This window comes from Pseudopipra pipra, chromosome Z (genome assembly GCF_036250125.1).
Source record: "Pseudopipra pipra isolate bDixPip1 chromosome Z, bDixPip1.hap1, whole genome shotgun sequence".
Lineage (NCBI taxonomy): Eukaryota > Metazoa > Chordata > Aves > Passeriformes > Pipridae > Pseudopipra > Pseudopipra pipra.
In genome coordinates this window covers 55,511,078-55,528,333 of record NC_087581.1, presented here as the reverse complement: position 1 = coordinate 55,528,333, position 17,256 = coordinate 55,511,078, and the positions used below count along the sequence as shown (strand labels likewise).

General features: G+C 39.4%; 2 protein-coding genes across 4 annotated transcripts in view; one reads left to right on the top strand and one right to left on the bottom strand.

Moving 5' to 3' along the window:
• Nucleotides 1-6,345, bottom strand: part of AP3S1 (adaptor related protein complex 3 subunit sigma 1) — a 32,038-nt gene extending 25,693 nt beyond the window's left edge. Inside the window, exons 1-4 of one of the 3 annotated variants that reach the window (XM_064641154.1) lie at nt 6,052-6,344; nt 4,811-4,847; nt 3,414-3,505; nt 909-1,020 (exon numbers count right to left, since the gene is read on the bottom strand). In XM_064641154.1, coding sequence (XP_064497224.1) covers nt 909-1,020; nt 3,414-3,505; nt 4,811-4,828 — 222 coding nt within the window. In that variant the 5' untranslated portion in view covers nt 4,829-4,847; nt 6,052-6,344. Of the gene's footprint in view, nt 1-908; nt 1,021-3,413; nt 3,506-4,810; nt 4,848-6,051 lie in introns of all 3 variants that reach the window. The other 2 variants (XM_064641155.1, XM_064641157.1) reach the window with 2 other exon arrangements.
• A 38-nt stretch (nt 6,346-6,383) lies between these two features.
• On the top strand, nt 6,384-9,076 carry ATG12 (autophagy related 12). Its single transcript, XM_064641158.1, has 4 exons — nt 6,384-6,582; nt 6,726-6,862; nt 8,231-8,293; nt 8,646-9,076. Exons 1-4 carry the CDS (start codon nt 6,408-6,410, stop codon nt 8,703-8,705), a joined length of 435 nt encoding a protein of 144 aa, XP_064497228.1. The 5' UTR covers nt 6,384-6,407; the 3' UTR covers nt 8,706-9,076.
• Nucleotides 9,077-17,256: the final 8,180 nt, after the last annotated feature.

The window sequence follows — 17,256 nt, the reverse complement described above, 5'->3', positions numbered from 1 at the left end:
GCAGCAAGAAGTTGTCCTGAGAAAATCCTTTAGGAAGAGTTGTTTTCCTGGGAGGAAATTATATAATTGCTCAAAGGTCCAAAAAAGGAAGAGCTTCTCTCCATGCACAGGATCTGCTCGGCAAAGCACACAACTGGAAAATCCACCTGGGCTCCGCTGTGTGCTACCTGAGCACAGAATCCCCAGCATCTGAAGGGGTGTAAGATTTACTATCTACATTCATCTTATTCTGTTTTATTAAGCAATTATTAAGCCATCTGTATCATTGAGCCTTTCTTAGTGAGATACAGAAAGAACCTGTATGAGCCTTCTTTTCCTGATCAACCCCCACTACCCACTTCAAGCCCCCAGTGCAGAACACACACCTAGGGGATCATTTGCACTCCCTTTCCAAGGTGTATCTGCGAAAACCTCATAAGCCACAAGGAAAGTTTCATCCAAAGACATTTTGGATGTGTTTATCCATTATACATTTGTACTGAATATTTATCTATCTATCTGTGCGTGTGTGTGTCTCTGACTGTGTATATACAAACACATATACATATGGGGCTTTATGTATCAAGGTTCTCATAGTCTACACTTGTCTAGCAAATGTTTGATCTGCACCATCAGATGCAGCCAAAACAAGGCCTTGAAAAGCTAAGGTAATAAATAGCTCCTGATTGTGTTCAGCAGGTTCCAAAGTTTTCTTACTTTCTCATCAACCTGGAAAACACCTTTTTCAATGCCCAGAAATCTGCAAATAATCTAAAAGTAATACTCAGCACTTCAGGTATGGTTTAAGTGTGAAAGTGACCTTCACTTCCAAATATTACAAAAAAAGGCATGGCTAAATATTTAAGTTCTAAGGTACTTCAAAGCTAAGAAAAAAAACCCCAAAACCACAAAGCAGCAAAAAACCTTACTTGTATGAGGTCTAAAATACCCAGCTCACTTTCTGAAGAATCCACACAGAAGACAAAGTACAAGGTGGCATAGTGTCGATAAATTAGTTTGTTATCAGATCCACCTATTAATCTAAACAGGAAAGAAAAAAGGAAAGCTGAGTTAGCATCTCAGGATAAGCTGGGCAAATCCTCACAGTTATTTCAGTTAACAGAAGTCCTATTGTTAAAGCCTGGACCATTCCCAAGTCCAACTACATCACAACTACTTTTATTTTGTGATATAATTCCAAACAACAGTTACATTTACCACACAAACACAGTTATTGTTACCCATATGGATAACATAAATATAAGAACCTTTTTATTAAAATCAATTAATGCAGATCATAAACAGGTATTAAATGGACTTCCATTCCACACTAGCAGGCACTGTCCAATGATTAATCTGCTTTACAGATTAACAGAGTGTATGCCTATGAATCTTTCCCTACCCTTCTCAGAGTAGCATCAACAGAAAAAGAAAACTATAATGGAGATTGGCATTTGGATTACAGAAAAAGCCTTAAACTGGGTTTATGATCGACTTAATAACCAAGAACATGTAACACTTGTGCTATAAAATGTTTCATAAGAAATAAGACTGTACTATAACCAATATTTTATGATGCAATGTTACAGCCACAGAAACAATTATGTTTTTATGGACTCACTAACTGTCAAGTCACTGAACAAGAAGAGGTCTTAAAGAGGTATGTTCTTCCACTCTTCTGCTACAGCCTTCCCAAAAAAGGCACTTAAATAGGAGATCTACATCAGTTCACTGACATTTGTTTTGAGCTGTATGAGGCCTGGTCATATAGAAATGAAAACATTTTTTTAGGCTGAACCTACATGGCCATGAACATCATAATTACTCCTTAATTCTGTACCAGAAATGAATCACTGGTACCATAACTCATCCCTTTACTTTCTGTCTCTATCATAGGGAAAGAATATAAATAAATAAATAAAAATAAAATAAAAAGAGCAATAAATCTTACAGATCATTTTGCTTATGCATATTAATGCTTGGCAGGGAGTGGGAGTGGGGGCAATAAAGGGAAGGGAAACCCTTCATTCCTGAAGAGCAGAAACTATGTTTACTTATCAGACAAAAATATTACAAATAAATAGAGAAGTGGAAAGAAATGGCAATTAAAGTTTCCTCTTTTATGACTTATTTACCCAATTCTTTCATATACTTCAGTACACACAGTTCTACATACAAACTGTTGCAGCCTCTGGGTAAACTGCAAACTATAAAGTGATCCCTGTCCCCATAGAAAAAAAAAAAACCCTGAAAAAATATACTGAAATTGTAACCCTAGCATTGAGCAGTAGGAGGAAAGCCAGATCTGTGTTCTGTCTCAGTTTATTTTTGTTGAGCAGCTATGATTTTTTTAAAAAGCTCCAAATGGCTTCTTTCACTTACAGAATTCAAGCCAGCATGTTTCCAACTTGAAATCATCTCCAAGAACCTAATGATAGAGTCACCATATCAATGACTGAATAGTTAGGAAAGAACAATTTCAAACTAGAATCATCTTGATCAAGAAAAAAAGACATCATAGCTGACATGCTACAGCTAAGCATCCAACTGACTCCACACACAGAAAATCTAGGCATCAGCTGACTAACTTTTTGTAACCATAAATTTCCATAACCAGAATATTTAACAGACTATGATAATGTCTGTCACACACTGGAGACCATAAGCTTTCTCCACCAATTGTGACCCCTTTTCCTAGAAGGTGGCTTTTAAACTATTTACTCTTGATGATTAATAAATAACTCAAAATAAAACACATCTTCATTTCAGAATTTCTTCACTTCGACTAAAGCAAGACCACTTTCAAAAAACCACCTAGATGATTCAAGAAGGAATATTTAGTGTCTGTCTTCTAGAAACAGAACACATAAGTCTGGCTTTCCTCCTAGCTTGCTTTTCCTATATTAATTAAAAGTCTTGGTTGAAGTTGTACTAGTTAACACACAGAAAACCTATTTTTTTCTTCCTGGTTTATATAGCAAGCCCAAACACTGATAAAAAGGCTAAGGAACCCTACTATCAGAGGCTGTCCACTCAAATTTTACGAGTTCAAGCCAAATCGCCAGATCCAAAATATTTTCATTTTCTCAGTGGGTATGGCAAAGGCCAATGCCTCTTAAAATGAGACCAGAAATCTCTAGCTTGATTATAGGGAAACATCATCTATTTGTTCCTTCCCCATCTTTGTGTCTGAAACAATCATGGCACTAGATACAGCACTAGAAAAAGAGTATTTTTATTGCCTAACACATTTGGATACATATACCTATGCTTCAGTTACTAAAGAAGATGTACAGCTGGTGCATCAGTCTTTGTGTATTAAAAAATGTGACATGGCATTTACATTACAGCTGTAAAAAGTTATATTACAATCAGCAGTAATAATACTTGAAAGCCAGTAAGTATTGGGTATTTATTTCAAACTTTATACTTACAGTCCTCCTTCTAGAAAATTACAGACATTTTCATCACGTTTCGATACTAAATGGAAAGTTTCTCTGATAATTTGTTGCTGTGTATCTTCACTCTAAGAAAAAAAACATACTTTGCTAAAAAGGATTGACAAGGCACAGCACACGTGGCTAATAAACAGAACACAAAGTGTATCAGCAGCTTCAAGCTATCTACCCCTGAAGGTTCAAATCTGCCAGTTAACAAGTTGCATATTGCTTTTGTCATTTCAACACCAAAAGCCATAGTTACAACTTGCAGAAGAATGTATTACTGAGAAACAACTGTGGAAAAGTGATTGTTTTTAAGAAACTTCCTTAAAAAATTCATCAAAAAGTAGTTTCTTCAAGTAAAATGGAAGCCTTCTCAAGTATTCTGAATTTTTTGTATCTCAGTCTAAGCAGCTACAGACATGCTTTGAAACTACTTTCGCCCATAAACAGAGAGGAAAACAAAGTTTCCAAAGCTTGAAGGGCATGGGGAAGTGAAAAATTCCACAATACAAAACTCTTTCCGAAGTAGCTTAAAATACAAGGGCATCATGAAAAATAGGTTCTCCTAAGACATGAACTTAACTGTCAACAAATCAGAAACATCACTTCTGAGTCGGAGTTGTTCTGACTCTTCAGAAAGTTATTTTTAACTTTGAAATTACAGCCACATGTCTATATTTTGAAAGATAAAATGACGGTACATGTATCTTCCTACTTAACTGCCATAAATTATTATTTTGCTACCTAACTGCAAAATATTATTAACTTAATATCATGCAGTTTCCATTCTCTTATATATCAGGTAAAAGAGTTACACATATTTTATAAGTTTTGGTATCATGAAGTAAACAAATACTTCTTTCACAGATCTGACCAAATAAATCTGTCTAGAAAGCAGGAGACACTTCCACTTGTTGTAAAAAAGTTGAGATTTGCCTCCAATACTGGTTCAATTAACACTAAAGAATGAACAAGTTTAAAAGAGCCATAAATAAATCTGTCTTATTGAAATCACACACAAAAACATAAACAAGACAATTGTACCTGTTTCTGTGCACCACAAAGCTTTAGGGAAATCATTTAATCTCATAATTTCTTAATTTCATTTGCTATTCACATTTTCAAAATTTCAAAGCATTCTGTTTATACAGACACGTTACCCCACTCTAAGCATTTAGAATTTGTTCAAAGCCCACTTATGAAAATAATAGAGCAGAATGGTTTTACAAGAAAAATCTAGTATCCTCTGGCCATTTATTCCTCTCTTCCCCTGCTTCTTCTCCCTTCCTGGTCTTCTGAGTACACAACAGTAACAAAAGACAGAAAGAGGCAATTGCATTCGAATGAAAATGAGAATGGAAATAATTTACATATTAATACAAGTTTACCTTTCCAAAGTCTTTCATCTGTGAATTTAATTGTTAGCTGCACATTGGGGGAGGGGAGGAAGAAGAAAGAAAAGGGGAAAAAAAGAAACTTATTAAGTTACTGTAGCTCTGCAATTGAAGTTATCAAGAACAGAGCAGGGACACAAGAGAATGCTTATCTTTATGTGCAGGTGAGAATATTCCATTCTAATTTTTAAATTAGAAATGGAAAACTAAAGACATCTACTTGGCAACTCAGAAAAAAGAAAATAAGTTCACAAAGCTCTATTAAAATTTCCCAGTATTGGCTAAGAAGAAGGGATCAAATTCAGTCATTAATAGGAATGACCTGTATCAGTTCCTCTCCTTCAATTCAAAGCCTGTGTAAACTGAAGTGAGTCAGTCATAATTTCTGCTCTGAGGTGCAGAAGTAAGATCCATCTGTTCCAAAAAACTGTGACTTCTGCAATAGCCAGAATTGCAAGAAAGTGACCACAAATCCAAGTAATTGCACTACTGAAAAATAATAATTTGCTTATATAACTCTCAGAAGCACCAGTTGTTCTCTTGCGTTTCAATGATCAAGGTCAGACCACGCAGATTTTAGCCTATTTGCAGAATGCTCAAAACACTACCTTAAAATCTCTTATCCTTGAACCAAATCTCTTTTCCTTGAACTAAATCAACAGTTTCCACATTGTTTCTCAGTTCCCTGAGGCTGCACTTTCTTTTTATTCAGATCAAGTGATTTGTGCTGCATTTTCAGAGCTGCTCTGCTACTTACTTTCTCCCACGCAGAAGAATATTATTTTCTATTTTATCACATTTTCGTGTCAACTGTATTATTACAGTATAGTTACACTGAGAGTTTCCAAAGGAAAAGGTTCTGCCTCCTGAACCTGTGAGTCCCAATAAACTCATCTCAGGTTCTGAGCCCTCTGCAACAGCACAGTCCTACAGCACATGAGGCTGAAAACACAGCCGCGTTCAGAACAGCAGCTCAGAGCCAGGTCTGCTGCCGGACTAAACTCCCTCCCTTCATCTTTAGAGCTACTGAAGGGCAATTCCCAGTGGGAACACCACAGGCTAGGGGAACAGCTTTCCTCGAAGCCTCGTTCACCCGGTCTCAGCACCTCCACTTCCCCCTGGCGCTGCCCCGGGCCCAGCGCAGCCAGCAGGGCCGGGCCGGCCCAGGTGTCCCGGTGTGCGATCCCTGCCCGCCCCGCCCCGCCCGGCCCGGCCCTGCCCTGCCCTGCCCGTACATAGCGCTGGTAGAACTTGGAGAGCCGCGGCTTGCCGTGGTTGTTGAAGATGAGGATGGCTTTGATCATGGTGGGGCGGCGGCGGCGGCGGCGGGGGCCGGGCCTGCTGCGCAGTGCTGTGTCCCCCTCCCTTCCTATTCCTCCTCCTCCTCTCCTTCCTTCTTTTTTTCCTCCTCCTTCCTCTTCCCACGTCTCCGTGGGGGGTCGCGCGCACACCACGTGCCGAGCGGGGCGCGGCCGCTGCCGGCGGGACGGCTCGCGCCGCACGTGACGCGCCCGGCGTTCCCACGTGACGGGAAAGGCAGTGGCGTGTCGTCACTTCCCGCCGCCCGCGGAGGCGGAGCTGCGGCCCCATCATGGCGGAAGCGGAGGAGCAGCAGCCGCAGCCTGCCGCGCCGCAGAGCGGCGGCCGCAGTGACGGCGGGGAGGAGGCCGCGGAGGGCGGAGCGGCGGCGGGGGCCGCCGAGCCGGGACCGCCCGCGGCCGGGTCGCCGGGCACCGAGGAGCCCGCGGGCGACGCGAAGAAGAAAAGTAATGGGGCGGGGGGGCTGCCGGCGGGGCGGGCGCGCGCGATGACGGGCGGGCGCGCCAGCCAATAGGCGACGGGGGGCGGGCGGAGCGGGCCAATGGGCGGTGTTGGGGGCGGGCCCTGGTCTGACGCCCCTTCCCCGCAGTTGACGTGCTGCTGAAGGCCGTGGGCGACACCCCCATCATGAAGACCAAGAAGTGGGCGGTGGAACGGACCCGCACCATCCAGGGCCTCGTGGACTTCATCAAGAAGTTCCTCAAGCTGATGGCCTCCGAGCAGCTGGTACGGGCGGGCGCCGGGCGGGAGCTGTCATATCTTGCAGGGACACTGTTGGAATTCCAGGCTGCAGCTTCCAGCAGGAAGCTTTTAGGAGGCACACCAGGAGAACTATCCCAAGTGTAGCACTGAGGGGAGCTGTGGCAGTGCAGCTTGGGTGTGCTCAGCTTCTGCCGGGCAGAGTTGTGTGGCCGCTGGGCAGTGCTGCGTCTCAGGGAAACATTTTTTGTGCACACTGCACCTGTGGAAGTTGGGTACACGGATGTGGTATTTGGGAAAAAGTCCAAAGTGTTTGAGATTAACCTTCTAAATATGAATGTATGTTTCCTTCAAAACTTACATCTCAAACAGTTTAGTTACTGTCATAGGATGATTTGTCTTTTCAAATGGGTAGCTGGGAAGTGCTCACAGATAGGCAGCAGATTGCCAGTATTATGTATGGGTTGCCTCCCATGGAACCCTTCACAAGTTCAAGTGACCTTGTGATAATGTTGGAAGAGCTGGAAATACAATTGCACAACTTTTGTTGTTTTACTCTTAACATTTATAAACTTCAAAGTTTTAATTTAAGATATGAGGTTAAAGCTAGATTCATTAAAGTAGCCAACTAAAGTGTAGATGAAATCATTCTGTTCTTAGTCTGCAGAGTCTTATTTAAGTATATAGCCATAAAGGATTTCACTAGCCTTCTCTTTCACCTGAAAGTCTTGCTGGGTTTCCCTTTCCCAGGGCTTAGTATCTCAGAGAAAAGTGATAGTTCAGGAATTAACTGTTCATGGATATTCTCAACAATTTGATTCAGTAACTGTGATCTCATTTCTTGGGGGGAAAAAAAAAAAAAAAGGAGTACATAGCCTTCCTGTGTGGTTTCAGGAGCAAAGCCATAGGAATTTTATAGCAGTTATTTGGGAATAGCACATGAGGCCTCACTACCCATTGCCACCTCGCACTGCAGAGGATGTTTCTGACACTGTGAAGTCTCTACTATATGTGTAAATGCATTTGGAGTAGGAAGTGAGAAGGATGACCTGAAAAAAGAATAAAATAATTCTAATTGACCAAATCTGGAATAGTGTGAATGGTTTGGATGCTTGAAATAGGAGTAAGAACTAAGCCAATGAGTTCACTTTGTGCTTCTGTATGGGAGGCTAATGGGTCAATTTGCAGGAAAAGGAAGTCAGCATGCTTACTTTGACTTGATCTGGTTGGCCAGACAGAGGTGACTCCTGGAAGTCACATTGCCCCTCCACGCTGAAGTGAAGATACTAATTGGTAGTGTGCTGTAAAGGTTGTAAAAGAATACAGAATGTTTCTTCTGTATTCCCTATGAGATGTATGTGAGATCTCCATCTCTTCTCTTTTGTTTTGTTGCAGTTCATATATGTAAACCAGTCTTTTGCTCCATCTCCAGACCAAGAAGTTGGGACCCTCTATGAGGTGACTTTCATCTTAAATAACCTTTCCAAATATGTTTAGCAAGATTTATCTGTATACTTCTGGCACTTGAAATCTGTTACTGCCCTTAGCAGTAATAGTTTGCATTTAATATAGTGTAGTTGATATTCACAGATCTGTATGAATGCAATCTAAAGAGATGTGGCTTCACACAGCCTCTGGAAATGCATTCTTTCACATGCAGTATGTTGTCATGCCTACTGTTATGATGGAGAGCTTTCTTACCAGTAACAATATTCCATGACACGTTTTACCTGATGGGAGGGGTTTTGCTTCATGTATATGCTAGCCCATGAATAAATGTAACAGCTCATGTTTTTGTGTTTTCTTGCAGTGTTTTGGAAGTGATGGCAAGCTAGTACTGCATTATTGCAAAACTCAGGCATGGGGATGAACAACAGGCAATAGAGTTGTTCAGATATTCTCTTCAAAAATGGAAGAAGGACTGTCTTAAACTCAACCTGTAAACACATGGCAAGAAGGATTTTTGTGTTTATGCCTGTGCCTGTATGATGCAGGTGAATAGCATAAGCAAAGAGCTGCGTTGGCTGTCTGATCATGTGGCTTCTTTCTGATGTGCATCTGAGGTGCAGAAGAAACACCTGCAATCTGTAGAGTAGAGCCAGCTCTCTTGCTGCTGACTTCTTAATTGCTGTATCTGAAGGGAAGCTATTTCAGTTGTCTGGAGGACTGGCTGGATGCCTCTGTATGTATGCTGTACTGAAGATAAAAGTACCTTTTTTATTAAAAGTGATGTCTGTTGTACATATGGCCTGGGATTCAGTTTGCTTCTGACATGTGTGTCTGTTTTGTGCGTTCTGAATATGCATTATCTCGTGTCATTTCAAGACAGTATTTTGATTTTTTTTTCTCATGATGTGTAGGTATTGGTATACAGTCTAACTACTTCACTCTGTGCCTTCATACTGCTGGTAGTGTCAGTACCTTATTTACATGGCACAGGATAAGAATAGGCCTCAAAATACTTTCCTCCCACACAAATTGTGTAGTGATTTATTGAAGCCTGAATGCTTCAGCAGCTGTTAAGGTGTTTCTTCTGATACTGTTTAATGACTTGCATCTTTAGTTAAATGATGCAACTAGCTATTGCATCTTCAGTTCACGGACAAATAGACATGAGGTGCTAAAAACCTACTCTATATATTCTCATTTTGATTGGTGTAATTTTCGTGTTTCACCAGATGCATGGTCCACCAACAAAACAGAGTGCACTTTACATCCTTTTGCTAAGTCATGACAAAGAGGGGTGGTTGGGGGTTTGTGTCATCATGGAGAGGTCTTGGTACCTTGACTAAGGTACTGACCTTTGCTTTTGTTTGTTGGAGGGTTTGGGTATGAGAGATGGGGGTTTTGTGGGTTTATTTTAAATGTCTGTATTACAGTCTTTAATGTTTGTTTAAGCTGAACTAAATTAAATGTTAGTTGTTTTCTTGCATAATGTTCTTATGGTGGATAAGTTTTGGTCCCTGACGTAATCCAGTTCTTCAGCACATACAGACAAAACAGCCTGTCCCAGTTTAAAGGGTGTTTTTACAGTAGTCTTGAACTGTTCACTGCTATTTCATACATATGTGGCTCTGCAACCTGTGTATTGGATTTTTTCTACCCTCAGAGGACTTGGGGAGAACTAATACTCAGCTTACCTTCCCGATGTTGCTGCAGTTTGCGTGCAGCATGCCATGTGTGCCACAGTTACACAGACACATGCCCTGAATCCTTGCTGTGTGAATACCTCAATATATTTTACCATGCTTTAAGTGAAAAACCTGGATTCACTGGGTTAAGCTAACAAGGCAGAATTGGCTGTAAACTTAAAACTTCAAATAATCCATATTTTTGCTTGCTCATCACCTGGATCTCATGAATCTCCATCTATTTAAGAGAATTATTGCAGAGGTAAGCACTCTGATTCTGCCTTGTGGAGGAAATTGCCTGCTCAGGTACTGTAAGGCCAGCACAACCTTGCCGGCCACTAGAGGGTACACAAGGACAAAGGTATTTGCATCGTTTTTCCTAGATTTTTTTGTTTCAATCTTTTTCGTAGCATGTCCACTTGCTGTCCTTACAAATATAAGTAGTCTGTTCTCCCATGTGACCATATGTTTACCTAAGATAAGCTACTAGTCTGGTTCTCTTTGAAGAATGTTCTATTGGTACCTTTCACCTCACTTGATCTTAACAAATGAAACTACTGATAAACTGCAAATTTACTCTTCAGAAGTGATGCAACAAGGTTGGTTTGTGTGTGTGTATTTGGTTGGTTGGTTTGTGTGTATCTAGGGAGGTTGTGTTTTGGTTTGGTTTTAAAATAATAAAAACACATTAAGATCCTGAAATGAAGGCGAACTGTATGTCATTGTATCATGCCAGCTAAAGGTAGAACATTGTGATTTATGTTGAATCTGTAGATAATTTTTATTCTCTGAAGTTGAATAAAAAAAAAATCGTTTACCAGAATTCCTTGAAATGTCATAGTCCAGTAACATGAAAGCCACAGTAATGGTTTGGATTTCTTTTGTTCACCACATGCATTTTTGGACCTGAATAACTTACTCATGAAGATTTGAATTATTCATTTATTTAAGATTCGTCTTGTTCCTCAAGTAATACTTATTTATTACTGTTTGCTCCAGCATTTTTTCTGCTCTTAATTTTTCTCCAATCCCAACTAATTATTTCTTTGCCCCTAGTTTACCAGTATACAGTGTCTAATCCAGCTCTTGCTTTCTGTTTCCTCAATGCTCTTAAGTGGCTGCCTTTATTCTGTTCCTTCTAATGACTACCAGTTTCACTTCTACTAATTTCCCCCATCTAACTTCTGTACCTTCTTTACAGAGACAGTCCTGCTTTTTGCCACTTTTCTGTGTAGTTTTGTACCTTCTTTCATTGGGGAGGTAGTCAGTGCTTGTTTGTGTCTGGTAGCTCTTTAAGGACCATGGGCTCGCTCTGCCTGGACTTAGGGTGTGACTGTTTTAAGTGGCAGAAACTTCTCCTTGTTCATAATTTTAAATAACAGAATAGACTGCAAATATGTCAAGTAGAAAATGTCTTGAGTGAACAAATAAGTGATTCCCAGTAAGTTGCTTGTAGAATTTGCAAAAGACAACAGTTGCAAAATATATGTTAAATCTCACCTTTTAAAAAGTGACATTATAGCATCTAAAATCACAGATGATCCTGAAATTCTTATATCTTTAAAAATAGTATTTCCAGTAAATTGGAAACATGAAAATCTAAAGTAGAACATGAACTGTATCTAGTATGAGCAAAAGTGGTGACTATCCTTTAAGTGATCTCAATTGCTAGAGTGGGAGAAAAATGATATCAAAGTAAGGGCTGACTCTCGGACAAGTCTGTGAGAGTTGTACAAGACAAAAAGAAGTGTAGATTTACTCAGTATAGTGTTCCACCCAAAGATGCTACAGCACTGAACTGCCAATATTTGTAATATAGTTTAATTCACTTGATTTTCTGTAATTGAATTAACAGAAAGGGCAAATTGGGAATATTCAGTAAATAGATTAATTTTTAAAGACTGAGAAGTAAATAAAGTATTGTAGAAGAAAATGTTTATACTGTTTTTAGCAAAGACTTCACAACATCCTGATACTAAATAATAGTGTTATGCAAAATTCAGTTATCCTGTTTCAAGTTAATAATCACCAGGTTCATAGAATAGATTGGGTTGGAAAAGACCTCCGAGATCATCAAGTCCAACCCCTGATCCAACTCCAATTACTATATCATGGCACTAAGGGCCACGTCCAGTCTCTTTTTAAAAACCCCCAGGGACAGTGAATCCACCACCTCTCTGGGTAGACCGTTCCAATGCCTGATAACCCTCTCTGTAGGGTTCAAAGGGTTCAAACCCTTTAAACTGGGAGGCATTATTTATGTGTACTATTGTAATGGTTTAGAGACTAGCATTAATTATAAAATTGTAATTTGTAGCTTGAACTAAAAAGCACATGGAAAATGTGAAGGAGCCGAATGAAACTAAAGTTACCTCAGGAATGAAATGATAAAATACATATGTCACCTATGTACATACTGAGCAAATGTCATCTTTCAAGTCTCCAAAAACTACTGCTAAGACTTTAACAGAGGATATGTCTGTGTTAATTAACCCCACAACATAATCTTGAATGTACTGATCTACGGTAAATTCAAGGTTGTGGGTTGGAAATTCACACATCCATTCTTCAAAACTCCTTCTCAACTCCAAAGTGGCTTCTGTTAACCCATTCTTGCTGTTCATGCTCATTTTGCAGATCAAATTCTGCCATTTTTTGCACAAGTTTTTGGCTTATGTTGTTCTTGACCACCCTGAAGTCAGAGTTACTGTTCAGGGATGTTGTACAAAGATTTTTCAAGGCATTATCATACTACATTTTCATCCTGGAGATGAGAGAAAAAAAGGTGCAAAAATGCCTTGGTTTCATGATGATTATGACTACTACGAGCTTGTATAAAATGCAACATGCATTAAAAGATAAGAAGTGTTTTCAGCATAGTTTTATATTGGATCATCAAGAGAAGAAAAACACTTGACAAGAAAACATGTAAAATATGTTTCTTATTTGCAGAGACCATACTTCAGCTTTGCTAGCACCATATTTAATGTTCCAAGGCTAAACATTGTAAAAATTTACAGATTTTTCTTGTCCCTGCTTTGCTCTTGCTTCAATAGCCATAATGCCATGAGATGTCAGGTGCACCTCACTGTATTTTAGTCAGAAGTCCTTTGAAGCTAAAATATCTAGAGACAAAAACTCATTTAGAGATTGTTTCATCCTAAAATGGAAGGTTAAGAAAGGTTGAATGAATCAGCTGTTGACTTAGGAGAGACCAAAATAAGTATGTTAAAGGCTTAATGTCAAGCCTGTCACACTACATCCATGTCACTAGACTTGGTAGTGCCAGATTTTCTGGGGCACTGTGACTCAGTCATCTGTACAGTTAGTTGTTAGAACAGTTGCTGGCACAGATTTTGGCCTGTGCACAGTTCAAGAGTTGGCAAGGTACCACTTCTGGTGGGCACTTTGGACGTGATCAGCCTGCTGTGGAGCTTAAAAGGTAAATAATGTGGATGTGAACTGTCCTTTGCAAGCTGGCCTCTGTGCCAGGGATCAGTCCTTGGGGTACTTGTTGCTAGGTACACAGTGCTGATTTCAGATGGGATTTGATCCCTGCTATACACATTGAGAAAAATTAAACTTTGGGAAGAAAAACAACTGTCACTCTTAAAACTTCAAGAGCAATCTAGGAACTTTTTTTGAATGGTTCTCCAGTTTTCTTCCATGCAGTTGTCTCTAAATGCCTACCAATAGCTACATTCAGCAATGTTTTTTGTTAAGGATGCAGATTATAGGTGGTGATGAAGCACTACCTGTACATCTCAATTCACTCATACTTTTCTTTATTAAAAGTGGATGATGAACATTATTTAATAAAATTTAAAAAAATAGTGCAAGAGTCTTAGTCACCTTGCTTTGTATCATCCTATGGAATAATTCCACATGCAAATTGTTTATATATGTCTGTGTATCAATTAGACTTGAGACAATACAGTGTTAAAATATAATTCCATTGAGGGCCTAATCTTAAAAAAATGGAGGTCAGAGTTACATATTCCAATTGCAAAAATCCATTGCAAGTATATGACATGAAAGCAAACAAAAATGTCTTTCCCTCAAACTCAGTTTGGTAACAGAACTAATAACCCTAGCAACCCTTGGGAACTAAAACGTTTTAAGAGCCCTTCCACTCTGAAACAGGAAACCTCAAAGGAAAAAAGGGCTCCAAACAGAACTATACGATAAATATTGCCAATGCAGTGAAGGCTAGCCAGCACTTTAAATTTCTCATATAAATATCACAAATTGAAAGAAACAGTAACTTATTTTCAAGTGTTTTTCTCATGGAGAGAAATGTCAATATTTTATATTTTATTTATAGCTGTGCATTGTGCACTAATGTCCCGCCAAAAGTGAATCAAACTGATTTCTTCCAAGAGTCAAGAGTCCTTTCTGTGCTGTGTGGTTTAATACTTTGCAGCTCTTCACTGCATTGTTTGGTTTGTTGTTTTTTATTTTTTTACTTTAGCAGTGCACATGCCTTTTAGTAGTTGTAGGTATTTTCAGTGCATGGCATGAGTTTGTATGTGGTGTCCTCATTTCAGTCATGGATTACTGCATGTTTTTAGTCTGATGATGTTTCACTGCATGCTATTTGATAACGGTTTGTTCTCAAGCTTTTCTTGAGAATTGCTGTGCGTGCAGCAGCTTCTCATGCAAGATCTGTAAAGTGCTGAGGGATCAGTCTCACTTTCCAGGTTATATGACTGAGGAACAGCTGCACTGCTACATTGAATCGTGACTACTCAGAGTCATGTGGCCTCCAACCTTGCACTACAGTGGCTGATCCAGATTTTCTCTTTAAAAAACCGTCCCTACAATCATAAAAAAACTTAGGTGAATGGGGACTAAATAAAGGAATGATTTAGTAAAAGGGTAAAAGCCACTCTATCTGGAGGAGGAGACTTAAATACTCATTATTGGATTGAAGTGCTATTATCTGGCCAGGCTAACAGACCAAAGAGACACGGCATAGTTGCTTGCCGCAAGAGTCTGGTCATTCAGAGACTTTGGATCCCACCTTCAACCAGCCCACAACTTTTGTTTGGAATTACAAGATGTATAATAAAGTCTTCAGTCACAAGCTACATGTTTGGGCCCAATACATGGTGCAAAGTTTTTAATGCTAGGGTTCATTAATTCCATCAATCTTAATTGAAGATTTTCCTCAATAAAGCATGAGAAAAACCTGTTTTTTCTCCTCTCCAATAGGAGATGATGTGCCAGTGTGTGTTTGGGTGCTTCACCTGGGAAGTCTGTCTTGGGGTTAGATGTCATGCCCAATGATTGCTAGATCTGCTTACACCTGTCTTCTGGGTAACGGTGGGGTGGTTTGGCATTTGTACATAAAGCAAAGGTTTTGTAGTTAAAGCCCAAACTCCCATTTTCCAAGACAAGGTTTTAATAGGACAGTTAAGAAATACCTGCAATAGTTAATTTCTACAGGGCTAACAGTATATGATTTCCAGCAATAAAAGTGCATAAAATCCTACAAACTCCTTTATAATGTGAAAATAAGTTCCATGCTGTGTGGATTACAATGCTCTCTTCTTATTTTAAATTTTCAGTGACTGCTGTATGTGCTCAGATCCTTGTGCCATTTCTGTCAATAGGTTATTAGCAAAAACAAAAGCTGGAGAGACATGAATATTGTTCCTTTTGGTGTTCATGCAGTCAAGTAATCAACTCCTATAGAAGTTTTGAGAATCAACAAGTAATGTTGAATGATTCAAAATGAAAACCTAAACACTTTTGAATAGGAGCAAATAACAGTTTCTGTTACTACTAGAGAAATTTGATGTTTTGGTAATCAAGGAAAAAACTTTGACAAATAGTACAGAAGTATAGATGAGCTGTAATAAACAGCATCAGTTTGAAACTGCAATAAGCAGATCCAGCCTGCTCCCTTAGTTGTAACAGCAGAAGATATAAAACGTCCTTTTGCTTTTACAAGTGGTATTTGACAGCATCACTAATGATCCCATCAATGTTGTGGCAAAGGAATTGAAGTACTGAGGCTTCAGGGATTAACAGGAGAGGCATAATTCTCTTTTTCCCCCTGGATCTATGTACCAGGGAAATAGCACCAAGCACATAAGCAGGGATGTATTATAACTCCTGAAAAATAATTTACATCAGAATATCAGAATAAAAAAAATATTTGAAAATGTACCTCACGTTTCATTTCAGAACCCATTTTGGTGATCCTTACAACAACTTACTCTTGTAAGACATTTTATTCCTTTTGAGTGGTGCTTCTGACAACCACCAAAATAATATGAATTCTGCCTTTGAAAAAAATTACATAGGATATTTCACACTAATTCTAACTCTTGGCAAAAAAAGCTGTTTTAATGGTGCTGTATGGGACTACTCAGGCAAGTACTGAAAAACGTGCTACTTGCCAATACAATGTTTTGATACCACCAACCACTAGCTAAATTAGACCTGAGGCAAATTTCACTAAGAAATAAAGGAATCATTCTTAACTGTGGGTTTGAACAAGTTACCAAGGGAGGTGATGCATTTCTTCATTACATCCATTTGTCCCAGGAAGACTGGATGTTTCCTCCTTTAACCACACATTAGCTGCTGAGATCAATTGCAGGGTATCCTGGTTGCTTTTCAGAGATTTTGGGTAGTCTTAGGTTCTCTCAGACCTTTGAAAATTTGCTTGAAATCATCACAGTTGTCTTTCTCTCTCTCTCTCTCTCTCTCACACACACACACCCCCTTATAAGGTGGGGTCTGATTTCTGTGTGCCCGGAGAGGTCCTTGAGTGATAGCTGACAGTGGACCTATTCAGTACATTCAGTCACATTCAGTGTGCTAGATCCCAGCCCCATTTAAAACTGGAAAAGTATTCCTGACTGCAGTGAAGCCAGAAATTCATCCAGCCTCTCATGTTATATCTACTCTATTAATGGTCCTTCTTTTTGTCACACCTACTTCATATACAGGTCAGGGAAAGAGGAGGGAAAACACTAGAAATCCTTCAGTGTAACTGTAAGGGAAATCATGAGCTGCTGGTGTTGTGAGAACCTTTAAGCCTCAGAGCTACAGCAACTCACACCACCAATCTGCTTACTTCCAGCTCCACTATCATCAGGCAGACCTAAAGAGCTGAACCATTTTTTATTTCTTTTTTTTTTTTTATAGAAAGAAAAGATGGATTTTCTTAAAATACAGTTCTATGGTATATAGTGAATTCTGTTGCCCGAATTCGTGACTAACTAACATTCTATTAAGTGGGAAGGAAGATGGCTGGCATGGCATCTGCTTGCTCTG

What these genes read in the sequence shown, in the direction of transcription:
- ATG12 (XM_064641158.1), top strand. Translation starts at nt 6,408, where the DNA reads ATGGCGGAAGCGGAGGAGCAGCAGCCGCAGCCTGCCGCGCCGCAGAGC. An exon ending in GGGCGACGCGAAGAAGAAAA is followed by an intron (nt 6,583 to 6,725) that starts GTAATGGGGCGG and finishes CCTTCCCCGCAG; the next exon opens with TTGACGTGCTGCTGAAGGCC. An exon ending in TGATGGCCTCCGAGCAGCTG is followed by an intron (nt 6,863 to 8,230) that starts GTACGGGCGGGC and finishes GTTTTGTTGCAG; the next exon opens with TTCATATATGTAAACCAGTC.